The 19731-nt window shown below is 43.1% G+C and overlaps 1 protein-coding gene across 1 annotated transcript in view; it reads right to left on the bottom strand.

The window, feature by feature from the left end:
* The window catches only part of PPM1J (protein phosphatase, Mg2+/Mn2+ dependent 1J), an 81611-nt gene that overhangs the window by 16195 nt on the left and 45685 nt on the right, over positions 1-19731 (bottom strand). Inside the window, exons 5-8 of the mRNA XM_044283493.1 lie at positions 15343-15427; positions 12727-12845; positions 7740-7803; positions 6771-6878 (exon numbers count right to left, since the gene is read on the bottom strand). Coding sequence (XP_044139428.1) covers positions 6771-6878; positions 7740-7803; positions 12727-12845; positions 15343-15427 — 376 coding nt within the window. The remainder of the gene's footprint in view (positions 1-6770; positions 6879-7739; positions 7804-12726; positions 12846-15342; positions 15428-19731) is intronic.

Raw genomic sequence — 19731 nt, 5'->3', positions numbered from 1 at the left:
GGTTTTGTGCCAATATTGACTGGTATTTGGAACTGTTCATAATTCCCTCTAGCTTAACTAAGGCCCCAGTTCCAGCTGAAGAAAAACGGCCCCAAAGCTTGTTGCTGCCACCATTATGCTTCACTGTGGGTATGGTGTTCTTTTCGTAATGTGCAGTGTTGTTTTTGCGCCAAACATATCTTTTGGAATTATGGCCAAAAAGTTCAACCTTGGTTTCATCAGACCATAACACCTTTTCCCACATGCTTTTGGGAGACTTCAGATGTGTTTTTGCAAAATGTAGTGTCACGGCGCCGTCTAGGAGGCGGGCACGTCCAGAGCGCGCGCGCATCCTCAGCGCCTCCAGCGTTGCCCGCGCTCCTGATAATACTATGCGCGCCCCTCGTGCATCTATGTGCATTCATGCAAATGGTTTTAGGGCTGAGCACCGAGCTGATCACTCGGCTGTGTAGTCTGTGTGGAGTCATGTGACGCTGGCCACGTCACATGACCCCTCTGGCTCCCTATTTAAACATGTAGTCTGCTGGCCACAGATTGCCTGTTATTTAGGTTCCACCTGCGATTTTGTCTTTCCTGGAGTACTTACCTCCTGCTGAATTCCTGACGATCCTCTGCCTGCTCCTTGTGTACTTTGCTGCTCTCCTGGTATTCTGACCCCGCCTTCCTCCTGACGATGCTCTGCTTACTCCTTTGGTACTTCACGGCTCTCCTGGTATTTATGACCCCGGCTTCTCCCGACTATTCTCTGCTTGCTCCATTTGTATTTCGTAGCTTTCCTGGTATTGACTCGGTCTGTTCACGTTCTGTTGTTTGTCTGTCTGTCGTCCCTGCACTTATTCCAAGCTAGGGATTGCCGTCCAGTTGTCCCCTGTCATTAGGACTTGCGAGGTAAGTAGGCAGGGCCACGGGTGAGCGTGGAGCGCAGTAGTCACTTCCCTCCCCCCTGTGTGTATGTGTACGCGACCGTTACATGTAGCCTGGCTTGGATGTTTTTCTTCATAAGAAAAGGCTTTCGTCTTGCCACTCTATGCCATAGCCCAGACATATGAAGAATACTTGTCACATGTACCACACAGCCATTACTTGTCAGATATTACTGCAGCTCCTTTAATGTTGCTGTAGGCCTCTTGGTAGCCTCCCAGACCAGTTTTCTTCTCGTCTTTTCATCAATTTTGGAGGGACGTCCAGTTCTTGGTAATGTCACTGTTGTGCCATATTTTATCCACTTGATGATGACTGTCTTCACTGTGTTCCATGGTATATCTAATGCCTTGGAAATTCTTTTGTACCCTTCTCCTGACTGATACCTTTTAACAATGAGATCCCTCTGATGCTTTGGAAGCTCTCTGTGGACCATGGCTTTTGCTGTGGGATGCGACTAAGAAAATTTCAGGAAAGACCAACTAGAGAAGCTGAACTTTATTTGGGGTTAATCAAAGGCACGTTAAATGATGGCAGGTGTATGCTGACTCCTATTTAACATGATTTTGAATGTGATTGCTTAATTCTGAAAACAGCTACATCCCCAGGTATAAGTGTGCACACTTATGCAACCACATTATTTTAGTTTTTTTTAGTTTTCTTACCTCCACCTAAAAGATTTCAGTTTGTTTTTCAACTGAGTACAGTTTATAGGTCACATTAAAGGTGGAAAAAGTTCTGAAATGATTTATCTTTGTCTGATTTATCTTTGCACAGAAACCTGACATTTTAACAGGGGTGTGTAGATTTTTTATATCCACTGTAATTCTTCCTGGACTGCATCTCCTGTTAGAGGTACCCTACAACAACGGTCCAGGCAATCAGAGCTCAGCTTTCATTTGACTAGAGCAGTTTAATAGAAGGAAAACTGAGCTCTGATTGTTTGTTATAGGCATGACAACACCACCTAGAGACGGACTTCAATGTAATTCAAGTACATATACACACAGTGAGTGAGCTGTTAATAGCAATAATTCCACCATTATTCCTATTCAATTAGTCCATGGATGTCATGTGATCTTTTTAACTGAATGCCAACAGTCAAACGGTGTGTTTGTCTGTGTGTTGGCGGATGAACGGACTACAGATGAAAACATTATTTTCTATCTGAAACAATGCCATGTCCAAACAGACAGTTAACAGAAGAAGAACAAGATAATACTAAAAGCCACAAAGGCAATTATGGCAGAAGAGCATGGTGGCTGAGTGGTTAGCACTGGTGCCTGGGTTCCTAGGTTCAGACCCAACGAAGGACAACACCTGCGTAGAGTGTAAATGTTCTCCCCGTGTTTGTGTGAGTTTCCTGTAACACTCTGTTACAGAATCAGGATTAGATCTGATGGTCAGCCATGTGGTATTAGGTAGACATCTTGTGTTCTCATCTCAGAAAGGAATTTAAAGTGGAGGGATAACTTGGGTAGGGAATAATCATGATATACTATAGCTAATAAAATAGAGATTCTTAAGTAATCGATTAAAAGGGTCATGATGTAATGGTGGGCTAGGATAAATCTACTTGACTATTGAAACTGAAGAAGGCCATTATCCTGTTTATGATCATGTTCAATCCTTGGTGTTGTATAGGTGATAAATGAAGGGGCCCACTTTTGGTTTTATGTCTCAGATGGCTCCTTGGAAAGAAAAATGGAGATTGGTAGTAAAATTGGAGTGGATTAATGGAAGGCCCAAGGAATAAATTATTTCCGCATGAAGTCTAATTAGAAGTCGTTGTAGGTGTAGCTGGATCAGTGGTTACGTATAATAATGATGTAATCTGTGTGAGTAATATTGAAGCTTATGGACTGCAGCATACTGCAGAAAACCTGAATTATAATACTTATTATTCCTTTGTTCTCAGGGTTAATTACTATGTCTGGGTATTTTAAGCAGGTACTGACTTTTGCCCTTGCTGCTTCACATGTTCATCTTTATGCCATAATCTGCAGGACTTTTATATTGAATTAATGAAATGAGGCCACAACAAACTGAAGTAGAATTTCAGCAGGTGTAATGTGAAACTTGCAGAACATGACACCTGAATAAGGGGCAACCTATGAGCAACACGCAGATGGGGGTCCACATCTCCAGGGAGGATTATCATCCTGTAAATGCTTCCACATTTTATATTTTAATGTTTCATGAAAAATTAAACAAATGACCATCAAGAGTTTCGTAGAGGCAATTGTATTTTTTTGCACAATAGGTATAAAGGGGGCAAAGTGGTGACACACAGGTAAGAGTGATGGTATATAAAAGGAAAGAGTGGTGGCATATTAGGGGACAGAGTTTTCTAGAGCCCGTTTGCACACAACAGGTTTGATTCCTAGTCTGATATATGTATTCAGTTGTCACATGAAACCCCTTTATTTTAAAGTAACTAAAATGCATAAAATAGGCCAAAAAGAGATTTATCAGCACTTGACTTGTATCAATCCAACACCACAATTACCAAGTATTCAACTCAGGCACATCCAATCCATCAGTGGTGCTCAATGTAGTAGTTCCAAGCCAAGTAAAAATCCATATAAATGTTCAAGTGTGCCTAAATAATGCTAAATTAAGAGAAAAAACTATTTATAACAATGAACACAATACACAAGAAGAAAAGCCAACAATGGCATGCTGCAGTCACTTTTGTCCACAGAATGTAACCAAAGAGGCTTGCTTGTTCACTAGACTAGCTTTACCTATGCTATCATGCTGGCGTGAGAACAAAGTTACCATCGATCACCTTAAAGGCAGTAGAATATTTAAAGGAGTTGTCCAGCTTTAAAACAATGTTTGACAGCCCCCCTCTCTCTGCCGGACCTGTGGAGGAAAGCACACTTATCTTCTCCCTACCGCCTGGTTCTGGCTCATTCATTTTGCTGTGTTTCTTAAATTCCGGAGTGGACAGAGGTTACATGTGCTGCTGCAGCCAATGATTGGCTGAAGCGGTGACGTGTCCTTTAAGCAGCCCAATTACATGCCACTTTGGTCACGTCAATGCTGCAGCCAGTCATTGGCTGCAGCAGTACATGTGACCCATGTCCACTTGCAACTTGATAAGCAGGGAACAGGATTGAGGCAAACTGAAGGTGTCAGAACCGAGTGGCGGGGAGCAGTTAAGTATGCTTCCCTCCACAGATATGGCAGGGGGGGGGGGGGGGGGATACGGGGACGGTGACAATTGTTTCAAAATTAGAGAATCCTTAGTAATTTTCCTCCCCAAAAACTCTTTTAAAGGGGCTGTGCCACAAAAAAAATTCTAAATTTTTCAAACCAGCACCTGGATCTCAATGCTTTTGTAATTGTATGTAATTAATAATTTTGTACAGTTGCTGAGCTATTCAACAAAATGTATCTGTATAGCGCCACCTGTTGTTTGTTCTTTTCCTTATTTCTTGTCCACCTCACTGAGGTGGTCACACATCCTCAGTTTAAATCTTCAACTGTCACTGTCTGTCAAAAGGTTCAGGTTCACCAACTGTAAACTGAATTGCTTTGTACTAAAATATATGTATGAATGTCTGCTGAAAGCATTATTTATATTTAATAATGACTCATAAAAATGTCATAACTGAAGCTGTTAACAGTTATTCTGTTATTACATTCACCGCAGGTCTGCTTCCTGGACCACTGAAAGTAAACATTTTTATGGGCAGAAATCAGCCATAACCAGAGGGACAAATACACAACTCAAGAATCCCAGATACATGTATGCCTTGTTCATCACTTTTTCTCTGATCATAGGCTAGGGGCGCAGATTATACTGTATAAATGTGGTTTGCAGAAGAATTTGCGTAATCCACAAAAAAGTACAGTAAAATGTTAGTGAATCTGTTGGTTAGGGGCAGTCCGGTCTTGGGCGAAAACCAGACAATGCTCAGGAACTTCCTGCAGTAAAGAAGTGGTAAGACCTTACTTGGCAGATCCTGTGCGGCTGCTCTAGTTCTCCCAGTAGGATGTCACGTCAACAACACATCACCGCTACAGCCAATCACTGTCCTCTTCGGGTGCACCGCTGAGGTCAGTGATAGGCTGCAGCAGTCACTGCTGCAGTCAGGTAAACAGAGCCCAAACAGGAGAACCAGTGGTGGCGCGGGATCTGTCAGATAAGTACTTACCTGTTCTTTATTGCAGGCAGACTCCTTGTCGACTGCCTGGACGGTGGGCAAATATCTCTGCACAGATGTTTTAAAACATCCGTGTAGATACTGCAGTTGTGTATCGTCGGTGACAGCAGGGCTCCCCGTAGAGAAGGCAGTGACCGTTTTTCAACGCATTCCCTACATTCCCCATCGATCTATACACAACAATTAGTGCTGTATATAGAGATCAGGGAGCAGTAATGCCGCTTACCGCTCCAAAGCCAGTCGTTGTGTAGGAGTCTGCCGGGACAACCTCTCCAAGGGCTGTATTCCCCCTGTAATTGGGGTTACTATGTCAGCCCCAGTTACAGGAGAAATCAGCAGTAAAAAAAATGTTATGTTAAAGAGGACCTTTCACCTAAAAAAAAAATGTAAACTAAGACCATAGCGTTACTTACATGCCCCCATGATTTCTTGATCGTTAATTCTTTTTTCATTCTGTGCCCCCGTTTGTCCGCTATGCCCCCCGGAATACTTCCCGCCGTCTATGCTAATGAGCCAGCCTCAAATGGGCTGGCTTTAAAAGTTCTCCCCAGCGTGCCTTCCATCTTCTCCCTGGCACGGAGCGCATCCAATCCTCCGCTCTTAGCCAGGGAGAAGACGCTCCAGTTCTCGCGAGACTTCAGAGAACTGGTTCTCTGAAGTCTCGCGAGAACTGGAGCGTCTTCTCCCTGGCTAAGAGCGGAGCGCGCTGATTGGATGCGCTCCGTGCCAGGGAGAAGATGGAAGGCACGCCGGGGAGAACTTTCAAAGCCAGCCCATTTGAGGCTGGCTCATTAGCATAGACGGCGGGAAGTATTCCGGGGGGCATAGCGGACAAACGGGGGCACAGAATGAAAAAAGAATTAACGACCAAGAAATCATGGGGGCATGTAAGTAACGCTATGGTCTTAGTTTACATTTTTTTTTTTGGTGAAAGGTCCTCTTTAAATGTCCCTCAAAGGTCTTGTATGACCTTATGGGGAGCACAAAGTGTAAAATAAAAAATAATAAGGAAAAAATACACCACCACCCACCACAGTGCAGCTTTTAGCCCCACCCGCTGCAGCCATGTCCCACACATCCCATATATCAAAAGGAATGTCACGGAAAGGGGACATGCTAAATATTTTAATTGCACATTGTGCTGTTAACATAAAAATTGTGAAAAACAGACTATTATCCTTTTTTCCTTTTCCTTTACTAAAATAAAAATGGCATAAAATTATTTACATATCCAAATGGAAAAAAAAATATGGCTTTCAAAAGCGTATTTACTTAAAAAATGGAAAAATGGTCAGGAAAGGGGGTAAATGGTCCAATCTTGAACTGGTTAACAAATGCCATAAACTCATCATGTAAAACAATATGCCACAGATTTGCACTGCGGATTTCATTTACTGCAATGCCATGAGTGAAATCCGCAGCTAAATTCTGCACCAAAATCAGAAATAAAATCTGCATTTTATTGCAGATTTTGCTATGGATTTTTTTGTCTAGCATAAGATGTGCGAGTCTAGTCTAATAGGAACTGTATATACTCAGTATGTCAAGAACTGAAATTTTATAAAGTGATTCCTCAAATCTCAGCGAATTGTCCTACTGATAGACTAGCAATAGTTTGAAAAACATGATAAGCATTTCAGCTAAAAATATAAAAAAAACTTAAGGTATACATACCCCAGGGATACAAGATAAAAATGGCTTGATGTAGATGTTTGAGTTATAGACTTTAAGATCATGGTCTCCAAATCCCCGAGTCACCCCAATGGTGGCCATAACTCTAGCCTGGTGGAATAACAATAAGTAGTTAGCACTGCTGTGTAATATACCTACAGTATAAATACTACTGCATTAGGTTGTGACAGCCATTATGCCTCAATCTGTTTGAAGATCATCTTTTCTCTTAGGACAGTCCGACAAAAACCAGGACTGTTAGGAGGTATACATTTCCCAGCACCAGTGCTTGCATCTGTGTACACTAAACTAATTTTGTATGCTAAAATATTATATTTTACATTGTGATTATTTTTCTACCATTATATTGACCTTGCTTGCAATAAGTCATCTATATCCCATGCTTTGAGCCCCATTCTGGAATTAGGTAGTAATGTAAACAGTGCTAAAGAAGGCAAGCACAGGGTGAAGCTCCTCTTTTGTTTGTAATTTGTAAGAAGGTTGGAAACTCCTCCAAAAAGAAATCGCGTATCCATTACAGCTAACCTGCTAAGATGGCTTGCCGTTTGACCCTGTTGCCACTCCACCTAAGTTGCACTGTTGAACTGTTATGTGACATGCTAAATAACTCAGGAGTCCATAGAAATGAAAGGAGGGTTCCTGCACATGCGCAGTGCGCCCTCCACAACTTTCAGGGATCCGTTCTTGATGTAGGTGCAGGTCCCAGCAGTGGGACCTGCACCTATCAGACAATGGGGTCATATCTTAGTGATATGCCCCCATTGTCTGAGATGGGAATACCCGTTTTTGGAGCACATTTTTCAGGTAGGGCCGGAGAACCACTTTAAGGGTTGCCAAAATCTTTTGGAAATAACAATGGCTATGTTCAATTTATAATAAATTATCATTGTGTTTTTGTTTGGTTTAATAGGTTAGCAGTGGTTCCAGTCGAGTCATTAGCTGAACACAAACCTTTTTGCCTTCTCCATAAATAAGTGGGAACTTCATGTCATCTTCTTCAATAGTTTTATAAGCCCTGTCAAGAAAAAATGAGCGTGTACATTGCTTATTTAAAATATATGTTTCTTACTTAAAGAGGTTGTGCAACTTTGGGGGAGAGGGGTTTGTCAAACCACCCCTACTGGGCAGACCTGTGATGGGAAGCATACTTACCTGCTTCTCGACTATGGCTCCCGGCTCCTTGGCCTCGGTCGTGCCACTGTGTTCTCGCTGCAGCCAATCACTGGCCACAGTGTTGACCATGCATGATGAAAAATGGTCAAATGACACAAAGAAAGGTCACTGCTGTGGCCAGCGACTGGCTGCAATGTCGTCAAACATGAGTTTTACATCCATGGAGTGCAGCAGAGAAGCCGAGGTTGAGGCAAAAAGCAGCCGGGAGACAGCTCTGTGAAGCAGGTAAGTATGCCTCCCTTTGCCCAGGAGGGAAGGTATGCCAACACCCCCGCCCCAAAGCTGCAGAACCCCTATAATGTGCACCCAAACTACACACTTCCTAAGTTAGGCTTTTGTAAGGTGAAAAAAATGCTGTGTCCTTAAATGGGTTGTCTCACTTCAGCAAGTGGCATTTATCATGTAGAGAAAATTAATGTAAGGCACTTACTAATGTATTGTGATTGTCCATATTTCCTCCTTTGTTGGCTGGATTCATTTTTCCATTACATTATACACTGCTTGTTTCCATGGTTATAGACCACCCTGCAATCCATCAGTGGTGGTCGTCCGTGCACAATATAGGAAAAAGGACCAGCCTATGTACGCTCCCACAGTCCTGGCCACCAGAGAGGCCAACATTTCTTTCCTGTAGTGTGCAAGCACGACCACCACTGATGAATTGCAGGGTGGTCTGTAACCATGGAAACGAGCAGTGTATAATGTAATGGAAAAATGAATCCAGCCAGCAAAGGAGGAAATATGGATAATACCAATACATTAGTAAGTGGCTTGTATTAACTTTGTCTACATGATAGATGCCACTTGCTGAAGTGAGACAACCCCTTTAACACTCAAACTAAGTGCATCCTACAGGTGTTAAACCAACAAGAGCTCTTATCCTGGCAGGAGGCGGTTTATGTATACAGTAAATTGTGTTTTTCTATTCACCAACCATAAATTTCCTGATGTGAAAAAATGATGATGATCTTTATAGCAAACTGATAAAGTACCGCATAAATCTTAAGATGAAATGAGACCTTGAAGCACAATGTAAAGTAGTAAAGAAAGTTATTAGTTATGTTGTAATAAAGGTACTGAAAGAAACAACCGTTCTCTACAGTTTTAACAAGAAAATTCTGTTTCCTGTTCACCCCTCGCAACAGCCCCCCAAGAGGTTAATCCCCTGGTTACTGCTACTGTAGGACAGGTGACCAGAATACAGATTAATTATAGATGCCTCCAGGTCACGCTCCCCTTGTGTCTTTTTGTCCTATCGGCTCTGGGGACAGGTGGCCTTGTTTTTGTTCCTTTGCTATCACTACCCAGTCATATTCTGCCATGTACTGCTTTTTTAGAGCTGATGGGGTTAGCAGTGATGTGGTATGTCTGTTGTGCTGCTTTCTTATTTCTGAACGTAGTATGGCAGGTTTCCAGGAGAAGAGTTTCTCCTAAATCTTGGTCGCTTTGTGGCCATCTTGGTTGTAGCAAGTCCTTCAGCAGTTTGGAGGATGGTTGGTTATATTTTTTAGTCTGTCGTTCTGGTTCTGTTTAGCCTGTGATCTAAGGCCACTTGTGGGTTTATGTTGGTTCAGCGGTTGCGGTAGCCATTTTGTTAGAGTCTTTTCTCTACTGTTGGGAAGCTGTAGTGAATGTTCTTGGCAGAGCTTGTGCTTCTTCCCCTCCCCTTAGGCCTCTTGCACACGACCGTATGTATTTTGCGATCCGCAAGAAACGGATCTGCAAAAAAAATAATGGATGAAATCCGTGTGCATTCTGTATTTTGCGGAACGGAACAGCTGGCCCTTCATAGAAGAACAGTACTATCCTTGTCCGTAATGACAATAATAGGACATGTTCTTTTTTTGGGCGTAACAGAAATAAGGACATACGGAAACGGAATGCACACGGAGTAACTGAAGTGAATGGTTACACATACGGCCCGCAAAAAAAAGGAACAGACACAGAGAGAAAATGCGTTTGTTTGAAAGAGGCCTTAGGGTTTTGGTTTTCCTGCAGTGTTTTCTGTTTGCCTCTTTATTGTAAGTGCTTTTTAGCTGCTATCATTCCTGGTATTGTTTTTTTTTTTAAGCCAAACTTTTCTTTACGGGTGTCCAACCGGGAATCTGAAGGTGATTGAGGATAAAGTAACAGAAGTGGAAGGTCTCTTCTAAAAGAAGACATCTTGTATGTTCAAACTGTGACATTCTACTTCCTGATGGTTGTGGTGGGAGACTATGCAGAGACTGCCACCAGACAGACAGTCTCAAGAAATATTAATGAGGAGATTTCTCTCCTGTCTCTTTTGGTGGAAGATCTGTATCCGTTAGATGTCGGTCATTGTTTATCAAAACAATGAACCAGTTCCTTCAGAAGGTCTGAAAATGTTTTTGTGATGTTTGTACGAATCAACAAGGGCGTAACAGCGTCCAAACTCACCTTGGTCAGATGACTAAGGCTACTTTCACACTAGCGTTCGGGCGGATCCGTTCTGAACGGATCCGCTCATAATAATGCAGACGGAGGCTCCGTTCAGAACGGATCCGTCTGCATTATTTTTAGCATAGAACAGCTAAGTGTGAAAATAGCCTAGTACGGATCCGTCCAGACTTTCAATGTAAAGTCAATGGGGGACGGATCCGCTTGAAGATTGAGCCACATTGTGGCATCTTCAAACGGATCCGTCCCCATTGACTTACATTGAAAGTCTGGACGGATCCGCACGGATCCGCACGCCTCCGCACGGCCAGGCGGACACCCGAACGCTGCAAGCAGCGTTCAGCTGTCCGCCTGTCCGTGCGGAGGCGAGCGGAGCGGAGGCTGAACGCCACCAGACTGATGCAGTCTGAGCGGATCCGCCTCCATTCAGACTGCATCAGGGCTGGACGGCTGCGTTCGGGTCCGCTCGTGAGCCCCTTCAAACGGAGCTCACGAGCGGACCAGCGAACGCTAGTGTGAAAGCAGCCTAAGAGAGACTATAACTTTCTGTTATATCCAAGCTGGGAAGAGTCCTCCAGATTATATTCATGCACTGTATCTCACCCTTCCCTGCTGTGTCGGATGGGCAGGAAAGACTGAATTATACCTGTGCTACGCTTTCCTGTAGTCCAAGCAGCAGCACAGGTTTGATTCCTCCCATTAACGTTGTTTTTTTCTGCATTTCCGTATTCTTTTTTTCATTGACACAAGGGGGTTGTGGCCCGGGGGAGTCTTATGTTACCTGTAAATAATTTGAATTCTGAACACCTGTCCTACCAGTAGCCCAGGGATTAACCCCTTGCTGTGCTGCTGCTTGGACTACAGGAAAGAAAAATAGCGTAACTATAATTCAGTCTGTCGTCTAAACCATGCCTTTGGCCGAAATATAGTTTTCTGTATATATTCCTGGAGCCCACTTTACAAATCAAAGAGGGTAATTTATTATCAGATATATGCCAAATTTTGGCTATGTGACGCAGATTGCAGCGCAAAGATTAACTGCGTCACAATCTGTAACTTTTCCCTGCTCACGCCAGGTTTCAAAAAGCGGCCTGGTGTGGGGGAAGGGGGCGGGCCACCAGGCCCGTCTTATTTTTTTATTTTCTTTACCTGCTTTAGGCATAGAAAATGTTCTAAATCTACGCCAGCAAGGAAGCTGGCATAGATTTAGACAGGCAGGGATACGCCAAAGTTATGTAGACGCTGGCATCTCTTCATAACTTTAGTGGATCCACTGCCAGCACAGGGGTCATTAAAACGGGTGTCTAAAACACTGGTCTTAATAAATGGTCCCCTATGTCTGTGTACAAGGATTCTCCCACTTCTGCTGTCCTTGTCAATCATTTATTATTAGGTGACTCTCCACCTCAGAGCAGTGACATGCTTTATTCCTACATCTGAAAAGGTCTGGTCTACAAACTGGTTATGTACATCTACAGTACATTTTTACTTTCTGTTTGTGCCAGTTCTACTTGTGGGAGTTGTATTCTACTTGTTCCCCTCTCAATAGGTAAGGCATGGTTCCATACAAAAACAAAACATGGGCTACTATAAATTGGAATAAGACAACAAACCACATGGCTATACAAGTTTTACACACAACATGTGCACTCCATGGCGTTGGCGACCTCTTCAGAGAAATAGCTTTGATAGACTGCACCAGAAGTACAGACTAGGGACATTTAGAGTGTAATCTAGGGAGAGTTAAAGGGGTATTGCGATTGTATCAAAAGTTATTTCCATGTACAGCTGAGACAATCTCGAGAACAGGAACCCATACCCTGTGGGGCTCCACAAAATGAATGGAACAGCAGGTCGAGCATGCGCACTGTCACTCCATTCATTTCTAAGGGAGTTCTGGAAGTAGCTGAGCACCAGCTGTAAGACCCCCCCCCACCTTCTGTAGATAGGGGATAACTTGATACAACCAGAATATACCTTTAATTGGGCCATACTATCATTTTATGCTGCCTAGAACAGGCCAAAAGTTTGTGGATGCAACTAACAGCACCAGCAGAATCACGATAAGACCATTTTTATTTTGTATCTGAGATATGCTTCAAGTTTGCTTCCATTTTGTATCTTAGATATGCATCATTTTCCACTAACCTGGTAATGCAAAAAGGGACCTACTTGTTAGAAGCAATCTGCCATTGTTTGCACAATGGGCATGTCTTTAGTACATTATTTCAAAGTTATACTATATATACCCTGATGGAGTCTACTTTTAATCAGATTGTAAAAATGGGATAGGACTGGGTACAATGTTATATTTACATTATTTTGTTAACTTATACATCATAATTACCAGCCTGTCATTGTGTGGTCACGATACAACATTCTTTTCTTAAGTTCTTTCTGTTGAATCCTTCGTGGGAACTCAAGGCAAGTAAACTCATTACCCAGCAGTTCTGGCTTCAAAGAGGCCTAAAAGATAATTCACGATTGACAAAGTATTAATCACTTCTTTATATATGTTTATATATAATTCTGTTATAAAATAATAACTTTTATTAATGGTTCCTATCAACAAGGTGACTGTCAAGGTACTAATTTATTCAGCTCATGGTATATCAGCAGTAATAAGTCAGGGAGAGCAACTGGACTTGTATTTTCTCTTCTTTCTTGAAGATGTTTCACTAGTCATCCAACTGGCTCGCAACTTCATCTTTAAGGGAGTTCTGGAAGTAGCTGAGCACCAGCTGTAAGACCCCCCCCCCCCCCACCACCACCACCTTCTGTAGATAGGGAATAACTTGCTACAACTAGAATACACCTTTAGTGGGCCATACTAAGCTTTTATGCTGCCTAGAACAGGCCAAAGGTTTGTGGATGTCACTAACAGCACCAGCAGAATCATGGTAAGACCTTTTCATTTTGTATCTGAGATATGCTTCAAATTTGCTTCATTTTGTAACTGAGATAGTCATCATTTTCCACTAACCTGGTAATGCAAAATGAGACCTACTTGTTAGATGCAATGTGCCATTGTTTGCACAATGGGTATGTCTTTAGTACATCAACAAGGTGACTGTCAAGGTTCTCATTTATCCAGGTCATGGTATATCAGCAATAATAAGTCAGAGAGAGCAACTCTTGAAGATGTTTCACTAGTCATCCAACTGGCTCTAAACTTCTAATTTTTTTTCTATTTGATTGGCTTGTTTGAGATATCTCCGGCATTAAAAACTGGTGACTTGTGCTTCAGGGATGGAGGTAAGATGTTGATTGCATTTGCATGAGTCACCAGTATTTAATGCTAGAGATTTCTCATACAAACTAATCTAATTCAGAAAGCCATTACTAGCAAAATGTCTTCAAGAAATAAAAAAATAAAAAAAGATACCAGTTCAGTTGCTCTGACCTACTACTAATAATTCAACAAGAGTACTTTAAAAAGCACTAAAGAGGGACTGGTCTTTGAAAAGTCAAGCAGTGGCCTAAAGGCCACTATTGGGTCAATCCTTAGTACCTGCAATGGTGGTGGGGCCGGGATTCCTACCTTCTTGGCACGGAATGGTATTGTTGCCACTGCAGGGGCAATGGCAGGGATTTTCCCATATAGAACTGGTAAAGTGGCGACCAGCTGCCTTCTTCTTGGCGGGTCCGGCTGCCGGGTCTACTGTGTCCCTCCACACAGTCTGAGGCATGCTTGCTGGTAAGGCCTCTGCCTCTAGAGCTCTTGCACACACTCTCTCCAACTCTTAAAGGGCGAGCACATTTAGGGTACCTACCGCTGTGGGAAAGTGATTGATTATAGGTTCCTCAGCCTGTTAGTTCCTGTGAAAGTGTGCTGTATTTGTTTATCTGCTTCTGTTTGTTCCGCTGCCTGTTTTCACTCTGACCCTTTGCTACCTGACCTGCGCCTGACCGCTGTATTGACCATTCGCTGCCTGCACTGACCTTGGACCGTTTACTGTTTAGCACATACTCTGCCTGTCCTGACCTCAGCCTGTCGCTGACTACATTTTTGCCTGACCCCTCAGTGCCCTGCACTATTGTCTATGACCACTGTTTTTCAGCTGTTAACCACAGAGAGACTACTCCAGGAGATAGCGGCCTGATGGTTCCTCTGCAGCGAAGTCCAGATCCCTGTACAGGGGTTTAAGGTAAAATACCAGGGGAATGCCAGGATAAAACCCTTAGGATTAGCCCACAGTGGTCCCACACCCATTGCCATAACAATAACTGATGTTTAAAGAAACAGTACTTGGCACAATCAGCTAAGTGCATGAGAGGCTTTACTATTAGAAAGAGACATACTACCCCAAAAAAACTTGTTTTTCACAGGATTGTCCGACAAAACAAATCTCAAAGGGGCAAGCCTCTTTGTAGGAGGACTGTGGTGGATTGAGTCCTGCTGATGAGGCTTCAAAAATTGGGAACATATTTATCAAAGGAAAGCAAAAATTATGCAGCTCTCTGAAGCAAAACATCTGGTTGCCGTTTCCATTTTTAGCTGGCCCCTCTAAAATATGAACTCATGGGCAGCACATCCACTTTTCACTTACATTCATTCTGGAAAGCCTCCCTGCAAAACCAGCGGTGGTAATAAAAATGATGTTTGAATTGCAGTGGCAAAATGGTAGGAAAAGCCATATGTGAACATGTTCTAACAGGGCATGCTGGGAATTTTACCACAGGAACACTGTGAAAGTCACTAGTTCCCAGCGCTGTTTCACAACGTACAATAGGCTCATATGACTATTTTTGGAACCTGATTTGTCAGGGATGTTGTGGTTTTGCAGTAGTGTTTGTAATAGTAAGAAGCACGTATTGCATTATTATTTCGGGAAATGTCCTCGCCATTCTAGTCATAAATACCGTACATTAGAAGTTGTAAGGAACAAAAATGTGCACACACAGGAAATATCACCAGTGAGAAGATACGGAATATGAGTAAATGAGAGCATTATGTTCTTACTAGCAGTTGCAGCCTCTGCCTTTCTGTTTCCGGAGTAAACTCATGTGACATCTCAATGGTTTTCCCCTGTCGGATGATTATGGCCCTGGAAATACACGTCGAAATATAAACAATATAGAAACAGAAGGCACATCATCTTACAATAAGGCCTCATTCACACAGACGTGGATTTTCACGGATGAAAACCGGTCCTGCTGAGTGCACGAGCGGTTAGTATGATACTGTGCGCTTTGTGCTGCCGCTGCTGTACAGTAATAGCTCATACGAGTGTATTACTGTACAGTGGTGGCGGCACGAAGCGACCGGGGTCATAGCAACCAATGATGCCCTGCGCTCATGCACTCAGCAGGACAGGTTTTCACTGTGAAAATCCGCGTATGTGTGAATGAGGCCTAAGGGTGGGTTCTGACGTGGCAGTTTTTTTCAATGTAGGTTTTGCAGCAAATCTGCACGTTACAAATTTGCTACGAATTTCATCCTTCTGCAATGAAATCAGTGGTGTGAGTCTACAACAGAGGTCAGCAACCTTCGGCACTCCAGCTGTTGTGAAACTACAATTCCCAGCATGCTCTATTCATTTCTATGAGAGTTCTTAGAAGAGCAGAGCCAGTATGCATGCTGAGAGTTGTAGTTTTACAACAGCTAGAGTGCCGGAGGTTGCGTACCCCTGGTCTACAACATTTCTGCAACATAAGGGTTTGTTCGCACAGCTGTATTAGCACGCTGAAAATGTAAACGCAGAATCCACGTCAAAATTTCATGCGCTTTCCGCGCTATTTTTTTATGTGGTTTTTTCATTGAAGTGGTTTTTAGTGAGAATTGTGATGTGGCTTTTAGGCCTCCCACTGGGAAATTTCCATGTGGAATCTGCACCATAAATGAATTGCTTTCTTTTAATGTGGAAATGTGGAATGTGGCAAAAGAACACTCCGTATGAACTACAGTGTAGAGTTCAACTTAAAGACACTGGAAGGTGGAGTAACAGTGGATTCCAATAAGGAAAATTTGCTTTGTGAACATGGACTAATGGACATGCTATAAAATAGGCAATGTCCCATGAAATTAGTACAGCTTTTTACCACTACTCTTGGATCAGCCATAACAGTAAAACCACCTGCCTAATATTGTGTAGGTCCCCCTTGTGCAGCCAAAAGAGCTCTGACTATTGAGGCAAGGGCACAATGCCTGTAAGTTGAGAGGTGGGCCCACACCCCACACAGATGACCATTCGAACTGAGATCTAGGAATTCTGGGGGCCACATCAAGGCCTTGAACTTTTTGTTACAATTCAATCACCAGTGAACCACACCAACAAATAATTGTACACATGAGACTCTCAACGCTATGTAGTCACTCTGAAATCTGCGTCAGTCCTTTACTTCAATATACTGTATAATAAATACATCACATTCAACTGGGAAAAGTCCATACAAAGGTACTCCAAATGTGAATCTGCATGTGATCACACTTTATTCACCTCTACCGGGTCTCCCTGTGGATTACTGTTGTTGAATGTTTAGGTTTGGATTTTCTTTCACACGTGGACTATTTTGTGTGGACCTTTTCCATTTGTATGTGATGTACTTATTATATTTTGAAGTAAACTGTTGAAGCAGATTTCGGAGTGTCCAAATTGCATTTTTCTATGGACAGGGTGCATTATTCTTCTAAAAGAGGCAACTGCCATTAGAGAATACATTTGCCATGAAAGAGTGTACTTGCAACAATGTTTAGGTGGCATCTACATAGATGTCAGGACCCAAGGTTTCCCAGAACATTGCCCAGTGCATCACACTGCCTTCACCTGCTTGCCTGCACCTATTGTGCATCATGTTGCCATCCATTCTCCAAGTAAATGATGCACATGAACCCTGCTGCCCACATGATATAAAAGAAAGTGTAAATCATCAGACTGGACCACCTTAGATCAATACTCTAAGGGCTCATGCCCACGACCTTGTGCTGGCCAAGCCCGTGTTGCGAAGAGCAAATTGCTGTCCGCAATGCACGGGCACCCACCGTGGGGCAGCCGCATGTGGATCACGGACCCATTCACTTGAATGGGGTCCGCGACCTGCATCTGACAGACCGCACTGCAGAAAAGTAGTGCATGCACTTCGTACTGCTTTCGTGGGCTTCCTATCCGTGCCTCTATTCCGCATCTCCTGGATTGCGGACCCATTCAAGTGAATGGGTCCGCAATCTGTAATGCACATGGCCGGTGCCCGTGTATTGCGGACCCGCTGTATGCGGGCCGCAATACGGCCACAGCCAGGCAACAGCCATGTGCATGATCCCTAAGGCTCAATTCTTATAGTACCCATTGTAGGTCTTTTGGAGGTGGACAGGGGTCAACATGGGCACTCTGATGTACTGTAGGTTACATTTTTATCACCATTAATTTATTTCAACTTCCCCCCCCACCCCCAATGTTTGCTACAGTAGTTCTTTTGCAGGATCACCTTCGCTCCCTACACCCATCAATAAGTCCTGAGCACACATGAGCCTTTCACAAGTCCACCTGTTCTTCATTGGACCACTTTTGGTAGATACTAGCCACAGCAAACCATAACATAACTTTCCATTTCGGAGCTGCTCTAAGCCATTCGTCTAGCTCACAAGTTGGTCCTTGTCTCTCAGATTCTTATGCTTAGCCATTTTACCTGCTTCCAACACATCAGCTTCGAGAACTGACTGCTCACTTGCTGCCTAAAATATTCCAACCATTAATAGGTGGCAAATCTGTGTAGATTATATTGCTGTGCTAGATTGTCCATGACATCTGAAAATACCTTAATTATATACATTCTAGAAACGTGCAACACATTATGAGCACTTAAAGAAGCCAGACCAACTTCTATACACATTTGAGGAGATTTATTAAAACTGGTCTAAAGTAGAACTCCCTTAGTTGCCCATAGCAACCAATTACCAGTTTTGATAAATCTCCCTCATTGTATATTATTTTTGAATCAAATCGTTTTTATTAAACCAATAAAGACAGAAGTTCACAAATCAATACAATGTCTTTTCTTACTTCATCCATATCACGGACTCAGCGTACATTGGTATCAAGTCAGTACCGACACACTTACAAATCAAGTATCTGCATGTACTATATAACCATATGAAAAACAATAGACACCAGGCATTATAAATGTCTAGACCCTCCCAAAACCCCTCCCAACACCTCCCCCATCCCAACACCCCCCCACCCCCCCACCCTGTAAACTAGTCTTGTATCTATCTGAGCCTATATAACCACATGGGTATGAGATAACCAATCACTCCACAGTTTGTCAAACTTTTGAGGACACCCTCTTTTCACAAACACCCCTTTCTCTAATATCAACATATCATGCACCTTCCTCTCAAACTCCTCCAATGTAGGCGGACTTCCCTGGATCCATCTCATAGCCACCAGCTTCCTGGCCACATACAACAACCGTCCCACAGCCACCCTGACCGATTCATTCCCTCCAATCTCAGACACATAACCCAATACACACACCTTAGGGTCATTTTGAATTACTAACATCATTTTACTATTAATCATGTTCCTTACAGCATCCCAATATTTCCCAATTACCGGACAAGACCACAACATATGCAGCAAATCCGCACCATCTTCCATACATTTCGGACATCTATCATCAGGTCTTACACCCACTTTTTTTAGGAATACCGGTGTTTTGTATACTCTATGTATGATAAATAATTGGGACAATTTACCCTGTTCACTCAAGGACACCCTGGGGACACCTTCCAGTATATCCTCCCACTCATCCTTAGACATAACGCCCAAGTCTGCCTCCCATTTCTTCATTCTCGAGAGCGGAAACCCCTCCAAGAATTTACCAAGTAAAAGAGCGTATACCTGTGATATCAGCCCTCTCTTCCCCCCCCCTGTCAGAAGGACAAGCTTATGAACTGCCTCCATTTGGGCTATCACACATCCTTTCCGCAGCGTGACCTCAAGAGCATGCCTCACCTGAAGATATTTATAAAACCATCCCTTAGAGATATTAAATTCCTGCTGCAGAGTCTTAAACGACTTACATATCTTGCCCTCAATTAACTGGCCAATTCTCATCACTCCCTGAATTTCCCAACTTCCAAGTCCAGACAAGTTAAAGAATTCAGGCAATAGATGATTATTCCTAATAGGGGAGAGCTCACTGATTCCACCTACCCCTCTCAATTGCTTCACCCTTGCCCAAATCTTTTTCATGAGTTCGATAAGAGGAAGTTTCCCCCTCTCAGCATGCATACCTGATCCTTCCAGAATACCCATGAGGTCCCGACTACCCAACCAATGCTGCAAAATCTGTCCAGTCATATCCGGCACCTGGAAACTAATCCATCCCTTGAAATGCTGACACTGGGAAG

This window comes from Bufo gargarizans, chromosome 3 (genome assembly GCF_014858855.1).
Source record: "Bufo gargarizans isolate SCDJY-AF-19 chromosome 3, ASM1485885v1, whole genome shotgun sequence".
Taxonomy (NCBI): domain Eukaryota; kingdom Metazoa; phylum Chordata; class Amphibia; order Anura; family Bufonidae; genus Bufo; species Bufo gargarizans.
This window is presented reverse-complemented; position numbering and strand designations above follow the sequence as displayed.